This window comes from Erpetoichthys calabaricus, chromosome 6 (assembly GCF_900747795.2).
Source record: "Erpetoichthys calabaricus chromosome 6, fErpCal1.3, whole genome shotgun sequence".
Taxonomy (NCBI): Eukaryota; Metazoa; Chordata; class Cladistia; order Polypteriformes; family Polypteridae; genus Erpetoichthys; species Erpetoichthys calabaricus.
The window spans coordinates 203,558,520-203,578,475 of record NC_041399.2 but is presented as its reverse complement, the minus strand read 5'-3'; the positions used below and the strand labels follow the sequence as shown (position 1 = coordinate 203,578,475).

At 35.2% G+C, this 19,956-nt stretch overlaps 1 protein-coding gene across 3 annotated transcripts in view; it reads right to left on the bottom strand.

Annotated features, from left to right (window-relative positions):
- The window catches only part of mpp7a (MAGUK p55 scaffold protein 7a), a 346,325-nt gene that overhangs the window by 77,541 nt on the left and 248,828 nt on the right, over positions 1-19,956 (bottom strand). For all 3 annotated transcript variants that reach the window (XM_051928990.1, XM_051928989.1, XM_028804346.2), the window contains 5 exons: positions 12,078-12,159; positions 9,732-9,817; positions 9,286-9,360; positions 4,617-4,813; positions 3,969-4,033 (listed from right to left, as the gene is read on the bottom strand). In XM_051928990.1, the coding sequence (XP_051784950.1) occupies positions 3,969-4,033; positions 4,617-4,813; positions 9,286-9,360; positions 9,732-9,817; positions 12,078-12,159 (505 nt within the window). The remainder of the gene's footprint in view (positions 1-3,968; positions 4,034-4,616; positions 4,814-9,285; positions 9,361-9,731; positions 9,818-12,077; positions 12,160-19,956) is intronic.

Below are 19,956 nucleotides of genomic sequence, written 5' to 3'. Positions count from 1 at the left end.
ATGTATCTGTATCTATATATAAAATCCAATGTCTGTCTGTATGTTTGTCTGCTTTTCACGAAAGAACTACTTAACAGATTTAGATTGGGGTTTTTTCTATAATTTGCTTGAACATTCCAGTGGATTTTGTGACTCTCATTGCGCCAAGTATCATAGTTCGCTTGCGGTACCAATTTATTTGTGTGAATCCAAAAGAGAGGCTGGGGGCCGAGGGGAAGGGGGTGGTGCCCTCCTTACTCATGCGCCAGCCTCCGTTCAAGTCAGTCTGCGTCTTGCCATGTGTTGGGCGTACCTTGCCTCTGCTTAGCTAGCGATACCTGTTTGTTCAGCAGACATTATCATTTAGAGATTGTTAAGGAGTAACGTTTGACGTTTTTGAGAGAGAGAGAGATCAGAGGTACATGTGTTTTAGATTGATTGCCAGAGATATCACGCCGACATGCTTTTCTCCCCACATGAGGGACGCACTCCCGTCAGAGCTGAACATGATCAGATACAGTGCCAACGTTTGACTTTGGAGCGTATCTACCTTCCGCTTGGCCAGAATCACATTTTTTTTTTTTAAAGTATTTCCTGTTTCAATACTATGTGGAAGGAGCCGTGGGGGACAACTAGTTACCAATAGGTAAACAACCAAGTTAAAAAATGATTGTAATTATTAAACTACACAAAACTGTTTATATCAAACACCATCTTTACAGTTTATTAATATCTTAAAACCAATGTCATTTTATTATCTGTAATTATTTCAGCATTTTCTTTACATACATTTCTTTACAATAACTCACTAATTGTTTTTGTGGTCAGAATGTGTTAATTTTCTTTATTGTGTTTTCTATCTGTTCTTGAAAACCATTCCTGGTTCTAAGGATTGAATATTTCTAAACATGGCACCGGAGTCTGGCAAAACATTGCATGTTAATTAGTGGATGCAAGAAAGAATTTCACTGTACTCTGTACAGGAGATAATAATAAACATACTGTATATTCATAAAAACTTCTACTTATAAAACCTTATAAAATCCTGCTCTAAGACAGCATCATCAAATTCAGTGCTGCTTTACAAATGCCCATATTTCAGTGAAAAATTAATGTTAAAGGAATGCTCAATATGTTCTATGCATTGTTTACTGCTAGTTAAACCAAGCAGACTTTTTAAGGTTAAAATATGAGCAGGTTACACTGTGATTCAGTAAGGAGTAACTCTTTAGTAAGCCTCAGTTATTGTTTGATGTAAATGTTTTTGTTTTGAACATATAGAATCCTCCATAATACTAGGCAATGAAGTCAAAAATTCTAATACAGAAGCAAGTTTTGGGATGAGAAGACACATGTGGGGCAACAGCATAGAACACCACTTTTAAACCTGGTATTTCTGCACATACTGTATATGCTTTAATGTGGAATAATACCACTATTTGTGTTCCATCCCATCATTTCAGGCCAGCAAAAGGTCATAGTAATCAAAGCTCACCTGAGAGTCACTGAGATTACCAAACTCTTATTTTCAGATGCCTTCAAAAACCTTTGCTGTTGCTAATTACAATGGCTATATGGGAGTTGTTTTGTACAAATCATATATAGTACATGCTTTATTTGATTCCTATGAGTAGTATGATTAGCCAGTCTAATTTTCAACCTTAATGATCGCTCTGGTTGACTTGGCAGTGTTATGGTCATGACAATGGCTTGGCCAATTAGTTTGGAAACATTTTCAAATGGACTGTATGCTTCTTCCCAGTTCTGAAGTCATGCTGCTTATTAGTACAATCATTAGTTCTGTCATCATTACAAAGACAAAGCAGCCACACACTCCCAAAGCATTACACTATCGTATAACATGTTGAACAAAGTACCTGGTAGGCCTTCTAGTGTCTGTATTTCCTTCATTTCTTCACACTGAAACCTTGCTATCACATTTTTCCAGACCTCTCTACTCGCTAATCTGTGCTTTCCTTTTGAATATATTTATCGGGTTTCTCTGTTTTTAGTACCGATGACAGAATTGAATCTTGTCTGTTCATTTTATAATTTTGATACCAAAGCCTTCTCTGAACAGTAGACTGTGACACCTGTACTCGTGCACTGTGGGGGCTATGGTGATTTCAGTCACACTTGTCACAGTTTTTTTTCTCTGCAGCTCACATCACTTTTTCTGTCATTAAATGCAACTGTTATACTTTGCTGATTTAGTTAATGCTAATTTCAAAGTGCATCAATGATTTTGTTCACATCATTTCTACACTAAGTCCATTATTTTAGAAACCATATTCCCTGTTTCATTCAGAATAGAGTATAAGGTCTCCCTTCTTACCCATCAGTGTATTTATGGACATGCCCCTCTATATCTACAGGAACTCCTTACCCCTCATACCTCCTTACGCTCCCTCCGCTCTGTACACATTAACACCCTTCAAGTCCCCAGAACTAAGCTCAGCAGCATGGGTGACAGGGCATTTTCATCTGTGGCGCTGAGGCTGTGGAATGCCCTCCCTGATTACCTGAGAGCCCCACAGTTGACTGAGGCCTTTAAGCGAAACCTAAAAACTTATCTTTTTAGAAAGTCATTTTGTTAAAGTATTTTATAGATTCTTCTGTTTTTTTATTATTCTATTTTTACTCTGTAGCACTTTGGGATTGCTAAAATATAAAGTGCAATATAAATAAAATTTATTATTATTATTACTTAATTTAGCTTTGCTGGTCTTCAGTACTAAATAACTTGGTGGACACTACAGGGAACGGTCAAAGGCTACATTCAATGTAAAATGTGTGCAATTAATGCAACAGGAAACACCTGGAAGCCAGCAGTGAAAATACTTGGGTTCACCTAAAACTGGGAGATGAAATACAAAAAGGTGATATTACTAAACCAAAAAATAAAGAAAGCACACTCCCACAGCCCATCTTCATTTTGGCATCACCAATATTGGCACAGTTTATTTCAGTATTGTTTGATGCAAGAATGTGACCTGTAACCCTGTCCAGGGATATTTTCTACCTTGCATACACTGCTGTCCAGATAAGCAGCGGCACCCTGCGCCCTTGAACTGAATAGGCTTATTATAAAACTGAAAAATGCATGTACACCACTTTTAATTTCACATTCACAATTAATGCACTTGAATGCACAGCAGAATTATCAATTTTGACTTCACTGACCCAATCCTATGGAGGGCACTAAATTTAAATGCCTAACAAAGCATGTACCATTGAGGGGCTATACTGACTGTTTTACCTTTCCATAACATTAGAGTGAAATTGTACTAATCAATTCAAAAACAACGACCGACAGACAGACAGACAGACAGACAGACAGACAGACAGACAGACAGACAGACAGATATTTCTAACATGCTTCATGCAGCTTCACAGTCACAAGTATTATTACTTAGGATTTTCTCTCTTCAGTTCAAAAGCTGATCTTGTGTGAAGAGGCTTCCTGTTTGTCAACTACTTTCATTTTCCGGAGAAATTTATTTAACAATATTTTTAGCCAAAAATGCAAGTGCCTTGCCCATGGTGAGTATATAACTGACATGTAGATTATGTGACACAAGTAACTCAAGATTTTTTTATGCATGTTTTTGATGTTGTTTGCTGTTCTCCAGCATTGCTCACCATTGGCTCCTGCTAGATCAGGAACTTTATGATGTCTATTCTCCACAAAAAAACATGAGATAAAATTTTTCTCTCCTATCATTACAAACTACATCAGGTAAGTGACATATAAAAAAAAAATATCACTTTCGGATTGAATATTCCTTTAAGATATAATACTTTGTTCCTATCATTTTCAAAAAATCTGTAATAATAATGCAGTATAACTCAAGTGAACTACTGAACAGAACTTAAGTTTGGCATGAAAAATCTTTACATTGTTTCTTTCCTGTATCATGTTTTTAAAAAAAAAAAGTTACGACAAAATGTCTGAATAATGTGTTTGCTTGAATAATTTAAGAGCTTACATGATCGCCTGGTCGAGTTTCTCATTGGCTGTACATGAGGTAGAGGCCTTCTTTGTGAAAATCTCCTGTAGTAAAGATAAAAAAAAAAACAAACCTAGTAAAAGTGTCAGTTTTATTTGTTGATAGGGATAAAGAGCTTCTATATTGTTACAGTGAGTATTGTTAACTTTTAAAAAAACTGAAAATGGTAATGTAGGACATCTGCACAGACATCCACATGCCTATGCCTTATATACAGCATAGAAAGCTACTTTCAAGGTTTTCATTTAAAAATGTAAAGGATTTCAGTTTTTATCTCTCTTATGCCAAAAATCTGCTACAGCTCTGAGCTCTGTGTTGCACATTAATGTCGATTCAACCATCACTGATGTGCTTTTTTCCATATGTTCCTATTCCAAAGTGGATCAGTACCAGTGCTATCATTGTCTGTCATTACTCATTTTAAGCCAGACATGCAAGGAAATCCAAACTATTTTGGCAGAAGGATGCAAAACTCATTCATCTTACTGTCACAAGTCAAACACATTCAAGTTTAGTTTAATTTAAACTTGGTGGGCATAAGCAGCAAAAGTATAAGCAAAAAATATGCAGTGGCCAGACAGATCAGCCAGGGCAAGTGTATTTTCAAAGAATTCATTAGTAGCTCACCTTTCTTGGAACTGCTTGGATGGTATTAGTCCTGCGCGCGGGTTGGCATCACCTTCACGTTTGGCCTGCCACCAGGTTGCATCATCTTGGCTCATGATCTGAAGGATATCTCCCTTTTTGAAAATAAGCCCTGCTTCTTTACAAGGAATTGCTTTGTCCTCATTAGGATCATAGTCAAAGAGAGCTTTGACAAAAAACTAGAATAAAAAAATATATATTTACTCAACACCACATATATTACTGTACAGTACAACTGAGTTTTGAAAGAAATCCATACTTACATTAAACGTTAAAGAAACTTTGCCTTAAACAGATATCATGGTCCACCTGAAATTAACCTACAATGGAACTGCATTTTGGGTTTGCATTTATTTATCCCAAAATATTTGTGTGTGCGTTGTTTGTTTCTTTACCTTACAAACTAAAGAACAGTCAAGTTTTCAATTTTTTTTTCCTTTCCATTATCTAAGACTATCAAAAATTGTCATAAACACAGACAAACAAAACCTGTTAAAGAGTTAATAGATGTTGCCAATAATGGTACATAACCATTTTGGAATTTTATATTCATTATTTCTAAAGGCAAGTGCTTTTCAATGAGCCACAGCAGGTGGCAAACATTTTGTACTCTTTATTACTGGGAAAAGTATTACAGTTTCCAAGAATAGGAATTAGACATTCCTATTTCATATCTTTCTCCTTCTAGTAAACATACAGAAGTAAAATGATTATTACTTTTCAACAGTGGCAGCAGCTTTTAAATATATTAAAAGGTTTTAACAATAGTTTTTGTTGGGCTTAATAAATGCCTTATATGATTCCTCAAGTACAGCATATACAAAGTCATTTCTTTCAATCTGTATTATCAAACTTAATTTCCTTGTAAAGCATTAAAGTATTGGAGAGAATATCACATACTAATTTGTTGACGCACTACTCAAAGATTTTCTAGAAAAATGGCAAAGCTGACGAAGCCATGAAGCCAACAACATGACTCTATTTAATAAAAAAAATAAATAAATAACAATCAGAATGATGAATGTTGTTGTGTTGGGCAGTAAACTACTCCTAAATCAAATGTGTGTGGCTTTCCTAGGAATATCAACATTAAAGATCTGTTTTGGTGTCTTTTTAAAACTCTTTCTCAATTTATATATTTACGCTTCAACGTACAGGCAAGGAAAAGCTGAATTAAATACAAGGAAAGGTTTTTCAGTGAAACAACTTAAACTTGCTGCAGTTTTATGGTCCAGGGAACACTACTGTTATGTCTCCATTCTTCTACTTCATTTCATTACTAACTCCTTCTAGACTTTAGGGATTAGAAACTTAAATAAACCTTAGGCTCCAAAATAACTTCCTTTCAAAGCAATATGTCAATAAGGATGACAGTCATGGCTGTTTCTGTTTTCTAAAGGAATTCCCTTAAGATTACCTTATATTTAATTTGAAAATACTAACTGAACTGATGTAGGATGCCATCATCCCAGACTTCTAAGAGAAGTCACATTTGCATCTTCTGACATTTTTTTCTGAAACCCTTTGGCCAACTACAGCTCAACTGGACTCATTTTTATGCTCAAAATGAAGCATATTCTGCATTCACCTCACTTGATTTAAGGAAGCCTTATTTGAGAATAAAAAGGCAAAATTCACCGATACCACTGTATTGAATTTCAAACTATATGGACAATCAAGTGTTTCTATCTGAAAACAGGGCTTAAATAGTTTAGTCATGTTGACTTACTTGTATTTTTAAGTCAAATTTATATACACACAACTGATTTACGTGAGTCAATATTATCAGCTTCTTTGAATACTTTCCCTAACTGTTAATATCTATGGAGTATAAATTAAACAATTTAGATTTTTGACACTTAAGGTGGCTTGTTGCACTGAGAAAAAAAGTCAACAAAAAATAAAACTATCTTGTATATATAGTACATACAGTTAGGTCCATAAATATTTGCACAGAGACAACATTTTTCTAATTTTGGTTCTGTACATCACCACAATGAATTTTAAATGAAACAACTCAGATGCAGTTGAACTGCAGACTTTCAGCTTTAATTCAGTGGGGTGAACAAAACGATTGCATAAAAATGTGAGGCAACTAAAGCATTTTTTGAACACAATCCCTTCATTTCAGGGACTCAAAAGTAATTGGACAATTGACTCTTTGGCTATTTCATGGGCAGGTGTGGGCAAGTCCGTCGTTATGTCATCATCAATTAAGCAGATAAAAGGCCTGGAGTTGATTTGAGGTGTGGTGCTTGCATGTGGAAGATTTTGCTGTGAACAGACAACATGCGGTCAAAGGAGCTCTCCATGCAGGTGAAAGAAGCCATCCTTAAGCTGCGAAAACAGAAAAAACCCATCCGAGAAATTGCTACAATATTACGAGTGGCAAAATCTACAGTTTGGTCCATCCTGAGAAAGAAAGCAAGCACTGGTGAACTCAGCAACGCAAAAAGACCTGGACGTCCACGGAAGACAACAGTGGTGGATGATCGCAGAATCATTTCCATGGTGAAGAGAAACCCCTTCACAACAGCCAACCAAGTGAACAACACTCTCCAGGGGGTAGGCGTATCGATATCCAAGTCTACCATAAAGAGAAGACTGCATGAAAGTAAATACAGAGGGTGCACTGCAAGGTGCAAGACACTCATAAGCCTCAAGAATAGAAAGGCTAGATTGGACTTTGCTAAAGAACATCTAAAAAAGCCAGCACGGTTCTGGAAAAACATTCTTTGGACAGATGAAACCAAGATCAACCTCTACCAGAATGATGGCAAGAAAAAAGTACGGAGAAAGCGCGGAACAGCTCATTATCCAAAGCGTACCACATCATCTGTCAAACACGGTGGAGGCAGTGTGATGGCTTGGGCGTGCATGGCTGCCAGTGGCACTGGGACACTAATAGTAATAATAATAATAATAATAACATTTATTTGTACAGCACATTTTCATACAAAAAAGTAGCTCAAAGTGCTTTACATAATGAAGAACAGTAAATAAAAAAAATATATAAAACAACATAAGAAATTAAAATAAGACAATATTAGTTAACATAAAAAAAAGAGTAAGGTCCGATGGACAGGGTGGACAGAAAAAACAAAAAAAACACCAGACAGCTGGAGAAAATAATAAACTAGTGTTTATTGATGATGTGACACAGGACAGAAGCAGCCAAATGAATTCTGAGGTGTTCAGAGACATACTGTCTGCTCAAATCCAGCTAAATGCAGTCAAATTGATTGGGTGGCATTTCATGATACAGATGGACAATGACCCATAACATACAGCCAAAGAAACCATAAGTTTATTAAAGCAAAGAAGTGGAAAATTCTTGAATGGCCAAGTCAGTCACCTGATCTTAACCCAATTGAGCAGGCATTTCACTTGTTGAAGACTAAACTTTGGACAGAAAGGACCACAAACAAACAGCAACTGAAAGCCGCAGCAGTAAAGGCCTGGCAGAGCATTAAAAAGGAGGAAACCCAGCATCTGGTGATGTCCAGGAGTTCAAGACTTCAGGCTGTCATTGCCAGCAAAGGGTTTTCAACCAAGTATTAGAAACGAACATTTTATTTCCAGTTATTTAATTTGTCCAATTACTTTTGAGCCCCTGAAATGAAGGGATTGTGTTCAAAAATGCTTTAGTTTCCTCACATTTTTATGCAATCGTTTTGTTCACCCCACTGAATTAAACCTGAAAGTCTGCACTTCAACTGCATCTGAGTTGCTTCATTTAAAATTCATTGTGGTAATGTACAGAACCAAAATTAAAAAAAAGTTCTCTCTGTCCAAATATTTATGAACCTAACTGTATTTGTACATATAATGTATTTCTTTGTATGTATTACATGGAGGCCACACACGCATTATATTTCTCTGTTTTTATTTTTAGTCAATTAACATGTGCACCTATTGCACAATATGCTCCCCAGCCTTGACTCTCTAAGAAGACAACAAAACCCTTGTAGGGAAAAAATGGAAGAATCCTTGGGAAAGGCATTCAAAAAGAGACCCGACCCCTTTCCAGTTAGTTTGGGCGTGCAGTGGGTGTCAAAAAAGAAGGGGGTCAACACAATACAATACACAGAATAGAACAAATCCTCAATACAGTATAAAAATAAAAATATAACAAGCACAGAGCAGAATTTAACAGTAGATGATATCACATAATAGGATTTGGATTTGTTTATGCCAAAATATTATATAAAAAAAGAACAAAACATATTATATATTAGATAAACAGTAACTCCTGATCAATGGAATAAGAGGGAAGCATTTACCATACACAGTTTGACAAATGTAGGCAAAGGTTATGTTTTATTGTACTTTAGCATGACAGTTTTCCTCCTTCCTGCTAAACTAATTAAAACATTTTAGACCACTCACACTAAAGAAAAACATGGACGGCATATTAACTCTCACTAGTTAACTGTTTAAGTTGTGTTCATATGTCTCACAAAATTTTCTTGTGTCAAATGTGTTGTTTTGAAACTGAAGTTTTTATAATATTAGAGAAAAATCTCAACAGCTTTATGACACTTCAACGAACTTTTAAGCAGGACATGGCAGAAACCAAACAAAAAATTTCATCTCTCAATTTGCAATTCTGTCACTGTGATAAAGTAATAATTTTCCTGACAGCACATACTTTAGGCTCCTTCGATGGCGTTTCCTCTTTAAGGCTTGGTATTATTTTAAACGTTATTGCTCCTTGTGACTGCGCCTAATAAAAGAGAAAAATGATACAGTAATGAGATTAATTACACAGGACTGATGGCAATTACAGTTTGGTGATTAATTTAATGTTACCTTTAGGGGAAACAAATGGAAAAACTAACCAGCATGTGATGTATAGTGCAATTAATATTAGAAGCAGAAGAATACTTAATTGGGTAAACGTTTTTATTGAAACACAAATTAAAATGTTATCTTACACTAAAAGTTGATATTTCTGAAAGAATATACATGAAACAATGTCAAATTTGTGAAAAATTAACCTTGTATCTTCTGGTTAAAATTGTGCTGGTGGAAGAGAAAAAATAAATGTGATAATAAGCAATTCTGAATGTACAAAATTTGACAACATGTGGTTACCAAAATATGAATTATTTCCTCAGGCTTCTTATCTTCAACAGAAACCCCATTAACTTCTCTCAATTCATCACCAACATGGATAAGACCTGTAAAATAAAGTACAGCAATGGTCTGAATATTTGCTAACTAACACTAACTGACAGTCTTCCAAGCAAGAAATTTTTCTAATAATCTTATTTACAGATTCTTACTATACTAAATTAAATGTTTTTCCTCATCTATTTAATATTTCCATCATATAGTGCCTTTCATATCTATCTATCATATAGTGCCTTTCATGTCTATCTATATCCATCTATAGTGCCTTTCATATCTATCTATCATATAGTGCCTTTCATATCTATCTTTCTACCCATCTATTTATTGTTAACATTAAGAATGTTTCTAAACCATTGTGAAAGCACAGTGGTAGTGAAAATCTATCAATAAAACAGATTGCTTACTCTCAAGTACATGTTGAGATTCCACCACTGTCTTATTAAATTAAAAAGTAATCTAATTAGCCTATATTATTAATTAAAACTATGATGCGTATGAAACATTAACTTCCGTAAACAATGATGCCATTCTAGCAGTAAAACATCACAGACCAGTGTATGCAAAAAACAGCACATCATTATTTCTCAAAAAAACGTAAAAAAAAAAATCCACTGGAGCAATTTCTCCCAAAATCAATATGCTTCACATATATCTGCAAAATTGTATTTGGATTGAGTTTTAAGTTTTTGACTTATCAAGTGCATTGTCTCACAACCTGACACACATACCAATATTATTCTCAAAGTGGCAAAGTTGTGTTTCACGGTTCCTAAGTATAAACCTATTGAAAGCTCAAAGTTGAAATGCTGACCCTGTCACAATACTCTCTCTATATTTCTAGATTTATCGACAGTACATGTACTTATTTATTATTTCCACAGGGAACAAAAATCTACTGGAGTGATGTAAATCAAGCTTCAATAGGCTTCTAAAATATTACAATGCTAATAATCGTACCTTTGCCAAATATGTCTCTGGGGACAAATAAAGTTTGTTCTTTCTATCAATCCATTTATTAGCTGAATTGAATGATTTGTTTTATGAATTACTGTGTTCACATACTGTACATACACACAGATGAACAGGAATTATTCTTGAAGTGGTCAAAGAGTATGCAGGGCTGCCCAAAACATGTAAACTTGTTGTAAACTCAAAAGTTAAATTTCTCCTCATACACCTGCAGTATATGGATGAAAAGAAATAAACACATAAAATGACTATTCTATACTCACTGTAGGAGTACATTCATTATAAACGGTAGTTGAGAAAATAAAGGCTGAAAAAAAAATACTAAATATAACGTGACTCACCTTTTGAGAATAAATGAAGATTTACAGTTTTACAGACAGCAGTTTGGACTTATTTTAAGTTTTCTGGAAAGTTGATCTGTATAGCAAACTGTCAAGATTTTATTCCCTACATTAAATATCAAAATGTCTTGGCGCCAACTTATAAATACATGCACATACTTTGCTTACTGAATTCCATATATAAAGAACTATTTTAGATGACACTCTCTATTCATATTGCTCTCCTTTTTATTTCTGATTAGACATGTATGCACAGTGTTTTTCGTTTTTGATTTTGACGCATACCATTTTATTTGCTATGTAATTATTTATTGGATGGAGTTGTAATTTGTTGAAATGTTTTATTTTCAAATAAAACCAAAATAAGAAATATAATCACATTACGATTAAAAATCAAAATGCAATATGTTTTAGGAGTAGGTACTAGAGGATGTATTTATAAATTAGTATATACACCATCAATGAAATTTAGCTTATTCAAATATTCTGTGGATTTAGTGAGGACTATAAAAACAATCTTCACATTACATTATTGAAAGCTTTCAGCTACGTATGGGAAGGGTAAATCTAGCAGAATTAAATTCATGCAAGTTTAGATATTTTATTCTGGCTTAGTTTCGTACTGTAAAGAGATTTCAGCTTTTTGGCTGACAGGCATTTTCCCTACAATGCCTGCTGGCCAGGTTTGCTAAGGTGACGGGCACTGGAATGAGGTGAGACTTACTTGCCGGAAGACTAAAAAAAAGTGAATAAACTGAAAGGAGTATTTACAAGGCATAATGCATCCCACAACTAAAAGGCTGTGCCACGACTGCAGTGGAAGAAATCAGTTGCTGCAGTTCTAACTAGGCAGAGGGAAAGAAACTGTAATAGACATATGAGTGGAAATGATAGGCGAATGTTAATTATGAGAGGCATTAGAAACACACTTAGTAGTCTGTTGAGCCCTCATCAGGGTGAAAAACACATATAACTACATTATATATACAGTAATTACCACTTCTATCAGCAGCTCCTCCCCTCATTATTCTAGCAACAACAATGGCTCCAGTCTGCTCATCTCTCTTTATCGTTGCTCCCTAAAGAAAACAATATGAAGAAAAATTACTTGTACAAAGTTCAATTGTCTTTCTTCTTGTAAATGTAGAGAAAATAACACACCAAGCATACTGATGCTGTACCATGACTTTATAAATATCCATGCTTCAGTACTTTTGAAAAGTGGTACTGTAGAGGATAAATATGCATATGAAAGACAGACAACTCAGTCAGTTTTAGATTGGTTCAAACTAAACAGCATGCTGGACTCATTCAGATTCAAGATAACGCTAAGATATTGTAGTCAACTATTACAAATAATCCTCACTAAAGAAGGTATGGATGGTGTAAAACACAAATAAGGGAAGGAAAACAAAAAGGATGGATACCATCAAAGATTAAGCTGAACTGAAGGATGCAGTAATTGATGGTGAAACTGGATCAATTGTTGCCTATCATCAATACTAAAAATGTAAAAATTAGACTTTCCTTACAAGTAATATTTATGTTACAGTATGAACAGTTTCAATTGCTTAGAGGCACTTTCCCGTTTTATATAAATTATAACAGGCAAATCAAAGAATACACTTGAGTGCATGTGAATACCAAATGTGGCTATTACATATCATACAATACTCATTGTTTTCCTCATATAACCGATTTTTAATATTGACAGTAAACCCTAAAGCAAACCAAAGCCGACTAAACGATCATAAAATATATTTCCTATTCTATAGCATACACTGACGAATTTGTGAATTTTGCTCAAGAAAATGAAGCTTGTCTTGAAGCTTTTGTGTGGAAAACCACAGAGATATCCAATGAAAATGTGGAAACTCTCCTATGACCTTCTTTTGAAACATAGTTATTGCTGAACACCTACACTAAGGTCTAGAATAAAAGACAATGCAAACGAAAAAATGTATGAACTGTTATACTATTTGGAAACATGCGATTAAATCCTTCTGCATTACTGTGCAAAGGTGGGTTTACTAACAAAGGAAGGGAATCAGAAAAAAATCATCCATGTTCAGAGTGTCATGTACATCAGTCTGATTAGCAGCAACAGTCTCAAATGTTCAGTCTCTCTGTTGCAGGCATTAAGTTAAAAAAAGAGACAAAAAAGAGAGCAGGTGCTTTCTATGTGAACCTTAAAAAAATCAAAAGAAGATATTCAAAAAGATAGCTCATCAGACCAAAAAAAAAAGATTAAAACTGCCTCAAAACTCTTTAAAATGCATAAAGTGGGTTCAAATGTGTCTGCCTAGATCAACCTCTATAACCCTCATTATTAAATAAGTGATTAGTGGAAAAATGTATGGAAAGTAAAGGTTATACAGCTAGACATAGAAAGATAGATACAGTGGAACCTCGGGTCACGAATGTCTTGGACCACGTACAAATCGGGTTATGACCAAAAAGTTCGCCCAACTTTTGCATCTGTTCACCACCACACATTCGGGTGACGAACAATCCAGTTTCCCTTCAATTTCGTACACGCTGATGATTTCCGCATGTGTTCAGTCTCTCCCAGAGAGAGAGAGAGAGAGAGAGAGAGAGAGAGAGAGAGAGAAGGCCAAGAAGGCAGTTAAAGAATGCAACGGGCTTGTTTTTAAAGAAACTGATATGAGTATTGTTGTAACCTCGTATTTAATGAAGACCTTTTTCTATTGGATTTTAACCTCCACTTCACTTCTGTTTACAGCGTCGGTTCGTAGCGTACATTGTTACTTTTCTTGGTTGTTAATTAAATTGCGGATTTTTCAAATGTTCATGTTTTCCCTGTGCTTAAAACTCATTAAAAAAAGTGTTTACAGCGAGCGGTTCGTAAGGCTATAGCGTGAATTCTTGCAATGTTACTTTTCTCTGTTCAAGGTTTTCTCAGTGTTATTGATTGTTTTTACATTTAGTTTACTTTTACGCTGTGCATTCTATGATTTTGGTATAATTAACTATTTTTGTGCTTAAAAATCTTTAAAAAAATATATTTACATATAGTTCGTACGGTCTAGAACGGATTAATTGTATTTACATAAAATCCTATGGGGGAAATTACTTTGGGTCACGATCAGAGTTTTGGAACGAATTATGGTTGTGACCCAAGGTTCTACTGTAGTTAATAATTTCCCTGCATTCCCCTCTCTCACTCTATCTCTGTCTTCATAAATATACAGGGAAATGAACTCGAAAGAGGCCCTGGATATTCTGTAATAACTCTCTTTAGGACAAAGCAATCTGAACGAGGCAACATGCAATGCGCTCCTCAGTATATGGAGCTTCGAAAAAGCCGGGATGCCCCTGCATTGGAACAATGAGGTAGGCGCCGGACAGCCGTCGCAACGTTTAACCTCCTTTTGCAACTTCTAAGTGCATACCACCTGTACCCCTTCACTCAGTCACTCAACTCCTCATCAGGATGGGGGTGTACAGTATTGAGCAGCGTGTCTTCCTGGTGCAAACCTATCGGGTCACCACTTCATTTAAGCAATGTCAGAATCAATCAATGTCAGATCTGGATGATCATGAGTTAATAGAAGGTTACTTCCACCAAGATGGAGCAACGTGTCACACATCAGCAAAAAGCATGGCAGAAACTGAGTTGCCCTTCGGCAACAGGGTAATTTCAAAGGGACTTTGGCCACCACGGTCACCGGATCTGATACCACCAGACTTCTTCCTTTGGGGTATGCTCAAAGGAAAAGTCTATCAAAACAAGCCTCACACTGTGGAAGATTTGAAGGAAAACATCTAATGTGAAATTGCTGCTATTCCCCCCACTCCGAGATGCTTGATGATATGTTCAGGAACATGGAGCACCGCGTCGAAATGTGTCTGGCAGAAAATGGAAACCACTTCTAGCATCGCATGTAATGCAATCCATTACTCATACATCAAGGTACAGAGCGTATTTTTTGGTTCAGATTGCTTCATCCTAACGGGAGTGACAACAGAATATTTGGGGCCTCTTTCGAGTGAATCTCCCTGTATTTAAAACGTTCGAATTTGCTTTTTAACACATTTAAGATTGTCTTAAGCCTTTCTATCTTGGGTTTTGTTCAATAGCGATGAGCTTGCTTGTCTGACCTTGCTTATATTTTTTTTCTCCTGCTCATCAGCCTCCAGGTCTCTATAAAATAAGGCATTCCACTTTGCACCTCAGTGTCTGCATCAGGTAAAGATAGAAGTTCAAAAACAGACAGACAGAATCATTTTGGAAAATTATTTCTAGCTAGCCCATACAGTAAAGATCTAATAAAGCTAAGCTATCTATTGTTATTAAACAAAGAAGTATGAAATATTTGGTAATGTTATAGTTGTGATGGAAATAAAAATGTAAAAAAAAATTGTATAAACAGCAGAAAAGCATATAAAACACTTATAATTCCTATTTTAATATAGTTATTATGAAAAAGACATTCAGGATAAACTAGTGAGTTGAGCCAATGCTAAAAGAGAAAGGCATTTTCAGTAATTCAGTAAAGAATGTTGTAGCTTAAATTCAAGAATCATTTAGTGAAGGAGAATCTAATATTATGAAAATGTTTACTTTCTTGATGATCTCCATATGTACTCCCTTGCTTCTGGCTTATCTGTTTAACACACAAATGCTTCTGAATTATATATATATTTTTTGACATAGCCAAAATTATATCTTATCTGCAGAGAGCATTGGTAAGAGCATTCACTGGAGCCAGGAAAGTTCAGTTTAAACATTTAAGCATAGGGGAGAAAACAGATCAGATACAACTACAAATACATTCAACAGGTTTTCAAAGTTTCCATTGTCTTACTTTTATGACCCTGTAAGTAAAATGTTACTACATTAAAACATTCCTGATTTTACTTAAAGTATTAATTCCTGACTTTCTGAAGTATGAAATTGTGATTTTAAAAGTATGACTAAAATAATGCTAAAGAATCAGCTTTAAAAAAAATAAGATTTATTATACTTAAAAAATTAACAATAAAATTAACAAACAAATCTTTTAACTGTATAATAATTTAAAAAATAAATATTAAAACTCCTATAAAAAGATGAAACAAACATGATTACAGTGCACTTCATAAGGTTTGGGACAAAGACACATTTTTTTCCTTGATTTGCCCATCTGCTAATTTAAAAGTACAAATCAAACAATTCACTCGTGGTTAAAATGCACATTGCACACTTTTATTTAAGGGGAATTGCATACATTTTGATCCCACTAAGTACAAATGACAACACTTTTCCTACATGGCCCCCCCAGTTTCAGAGCACCATAATGGACAACTGGAGTTACAGGTGTTTTTGATAAGTTAGGTGTGTTTCATGGCTTAATAAGATACCTCAGCTTGCTTCTACCGTTCGAAGTCTATAGTTGCCATTGTTCAACGTGAGGACAAGAGCTGTGCCAATGAAAGTCAAAGAAGCCATTAAGAGGCTGAAAAACAGGAATTAAACCATTACAGACATTAGAAAGACCCTGGGGATGAGCTAAATCAACTCTGAAATATCAATAGGAAGAAAGAACACACAGGTGAGCTCAGTAATCAGAAAGGGACTGATAGTCCAAGAAGACCTCCACTGCTGATGACAGAAGAATTGTCAATACAATAAAGAAAAAGCCCCAAACGTCAGTCTGACAGATCAGAAACAGTTTTCAGGAGGCAGATGTAGACGTGTCAGAGACAACTACGAGCAGAAGACTTCATGAACAGAAACACAGAGGCCACACTGCAAGATGCCGACCACCACAAAAACAGGATGGCCAGATTACGGTTTCTGAAAAAGAACGTAAGAGTCGGCAGAATTCTGGAAAAAGTCTTGTGGACAGAAGAGATGAAGGTGAACTTGCATCAGAGTGATGGCAAGAGCAAAGTCTGGAGACGAGAAGGAATTGCCCAAGATCCAAAGCAGACCACCTCATCTGTTAAACATGGTGGTGGGGGTGTTAAGGCTTGGGCATATGCAACAGCCACAGGTACTACCACACTTAAATCTTCAATGTTGATGGAACTGTTGATGACAGAGGAATAGTGAATTCTGAGGTGTACAGAAACATCTGATCTGCTCAAGTTCCAGTAAATGCCTCCAAACTCATTTGACGACTCTTTATTCTACAACAAAATAATTATCCCAAACATACTGATAAAAAATAGAAAATTCTTAAATGGCCAAGTCAGTTGACCAATTTAAAACCAATTGAACATGCCTTCCATATGTTGAAGAGAAGTGAAGCAAAATGGCAGCTTTAATTGGTTAACTGAACAGATTACAATATGTAAGCTTTCGAGGCAGCTCAGGCCTCTTCTTCAAGCAGGCTGAGCAATAGTGATCTTTTCTCAAGATTGTATGACAGTCAGACGACTGGAACATGACAATTATAGATAATAATGAATAAAATTGAGGTTCAAATTAATTGTCATATGGGCATAGTACAGTGAAATTTTTCTATTTAATTTTCCCAAAGGCAATAGTAGCCAATATTACTGACTTTTAAAATAGCTTTGAACATGTCATCACACCTCAAAGGAATAATTCATTTTTTTTTTTCAATAGTTAAAGTTGTCCAAGGTTTGTTTAAAATACTGTGTTGTCTGGAAATGACCTGCACCTAAACTTCAGAATTCTCCTGTTTAAATCTCCATTATAATAGCAAAGTATATATATATATATATATATATATAAAAAAAATTTTTAAGCTAGGGGCATGCAGCACATTTTTATTCACAGTTTGAAATTTGAGAACATTTGTGCTTTTATTTTACTTATTTGATTATTGTTACACATTGAGAATGGCAACTCCAACTACCACACAGATCCTGTTTAAGAAACATCATGCCTCTCATACAGGTGTCCCCAACTCCAGTACTGGAGGGCCCCAGTGGCTGCAGGTTTTCATTCCAACCCTTTTCTTAATTAGTGACATGTTTGTGCTGCTAATTAACTTCTTTTGAATACATTTTAATTGACTTGTTTTTTTATGATTTGTTCCCCTGAACTTCTTTATCATTTCTCTGAAATGCTTCAATGCTTTCCTTAAATGGCACCTAAACAGAAATTAAATGTGAAGTGAGTGAGCCAACAGAAGACCAACTAAATCAGGGCCTCCAACCAATTTCAGCCCTACCAGGTTCTTAATTAGGTGCCGATTCTTGTTGTTAATTAAACCCGTTCTTTAATTACTTGGTTTGTTGCAGCTCTCATTGTGCAATAGCAGACATTTCCCGAAATTGTTGATTTTCTCTTTTCTAAGAGCTCTATTCAAATGTGGGACCTGAGCAGATCAACATTCCTGAGACCTTCATCTTTCTTTATTTTCAGATATTGTATGATCGACAATGTTGGTTATGTTTTGCTGGTCATGTGTTGGTTCATTTTGTATCTCGTTATTGCTTGGCTTCTTATTAAGGAAAAAGAAAACAATTAAGGGGTCTGAGTCTTCAAGAGCAAGTCAATTAAAATTAATTCAAAAGAAGTTAATTAAGAGCAGGAACAGGTAACTAATTAAGAAAAGGGTCAGCATGAAAACCTGCAGCCCCTGGTGCCCTCCAGGACCGGAGTTGGGGACCCCCGCTTTAGAGTATTCCTGTTTTTCTCCCATATGCTAAAGTTTGTCTTGCAACTGCAAATTGGTCCAGAATAAATGAGTGTAGATTTGGGCACCAGTGGACTAATCCCCAGTCTGGGTTGGGTTCCTGCTTGGCCTTCTATGCAGCCAGGGAGTTGGGGACCCCTGGCCTAATACAATACAATGCACACATTAAAGTGAATTTGCAGTTATGTGTGTAGTTCTAATCTCTGTACAACAGGGAGGATATAGATGCATTAGATAAAGTCCAGATAATACACATCATATTTATTCCAAGGCATAAGGCCATTTATCAGTGTACACCGAAGGAGGTGCACATTAACAAGAACATTTTTCAAAAAGACCTTATGGTTTATTAATTATTCTAATGTGGAGGTCGAAAAAGCTTCTACAAAAATATATCATACTTTAAAACAATTATCAAAAACTATGCTGCCGAAAGCACACTGCAAAACTAAATCTTTACGAAATCATTTTTGTATAGTTTATCAGTCGATGAGGAAAATTAGTGAATTATCCTCTGATGTCTAAAATTACTTTCTCTTTTAAGATTAATTAACTAGAAAGTAGCTTAGTGCACTTCTTGGGGGGCAGGTGGGTGGAAAGTGTAGTTTTCTTAACATGTCCCCCTTACTGCGTTGCTATGTAACACCAACAATTGTTTCATGGTCTTTACTATACTGTATTTCACTGGCTATAGCACTAAAACAATTATCAAAGGTGACTTTAATTGTACTAAAATGCACCAGACATGACAGACAAAATGTTTTAGAGCATTGATCTTTAAAAGAAAATTGCATTCCACGTTTCTAATATTTCCTGGATAATTTAGGGTACTTGTTACCTCAATTATAGGATTATAAAGAACTATTCAAACGCTGTATTTATTTTAATATGAAACATAAGTTGTACTACTTGAGATAACCTAAAAGGAATCTAAAAGGGATGTACGGGGCCTTTCTTTAAAAAAAAAAAAAAAATCAAATGCTTTCTTACTATTAATTCAACATTGAATGTTTTTCAGGTGTTTTGTTTCTTGCTACCTTTTTTACTTTATACTTGAGTAAAACAATCTGCCAATAAACAAAAATAAATCTTGAATGACAAACATAAGCTTTCCGTGCATTGTTATTTAGGTTTTCTTAAAAATATTCAGTAATTACTTCCAAAAAATGATGTTGAAAGAGAGAAAGTGAAAAGAGGGTCAAATACAAGAAATAAGGAGTCAACCCATTATATTGTACTATCATGGTTTACTCAGGTAAA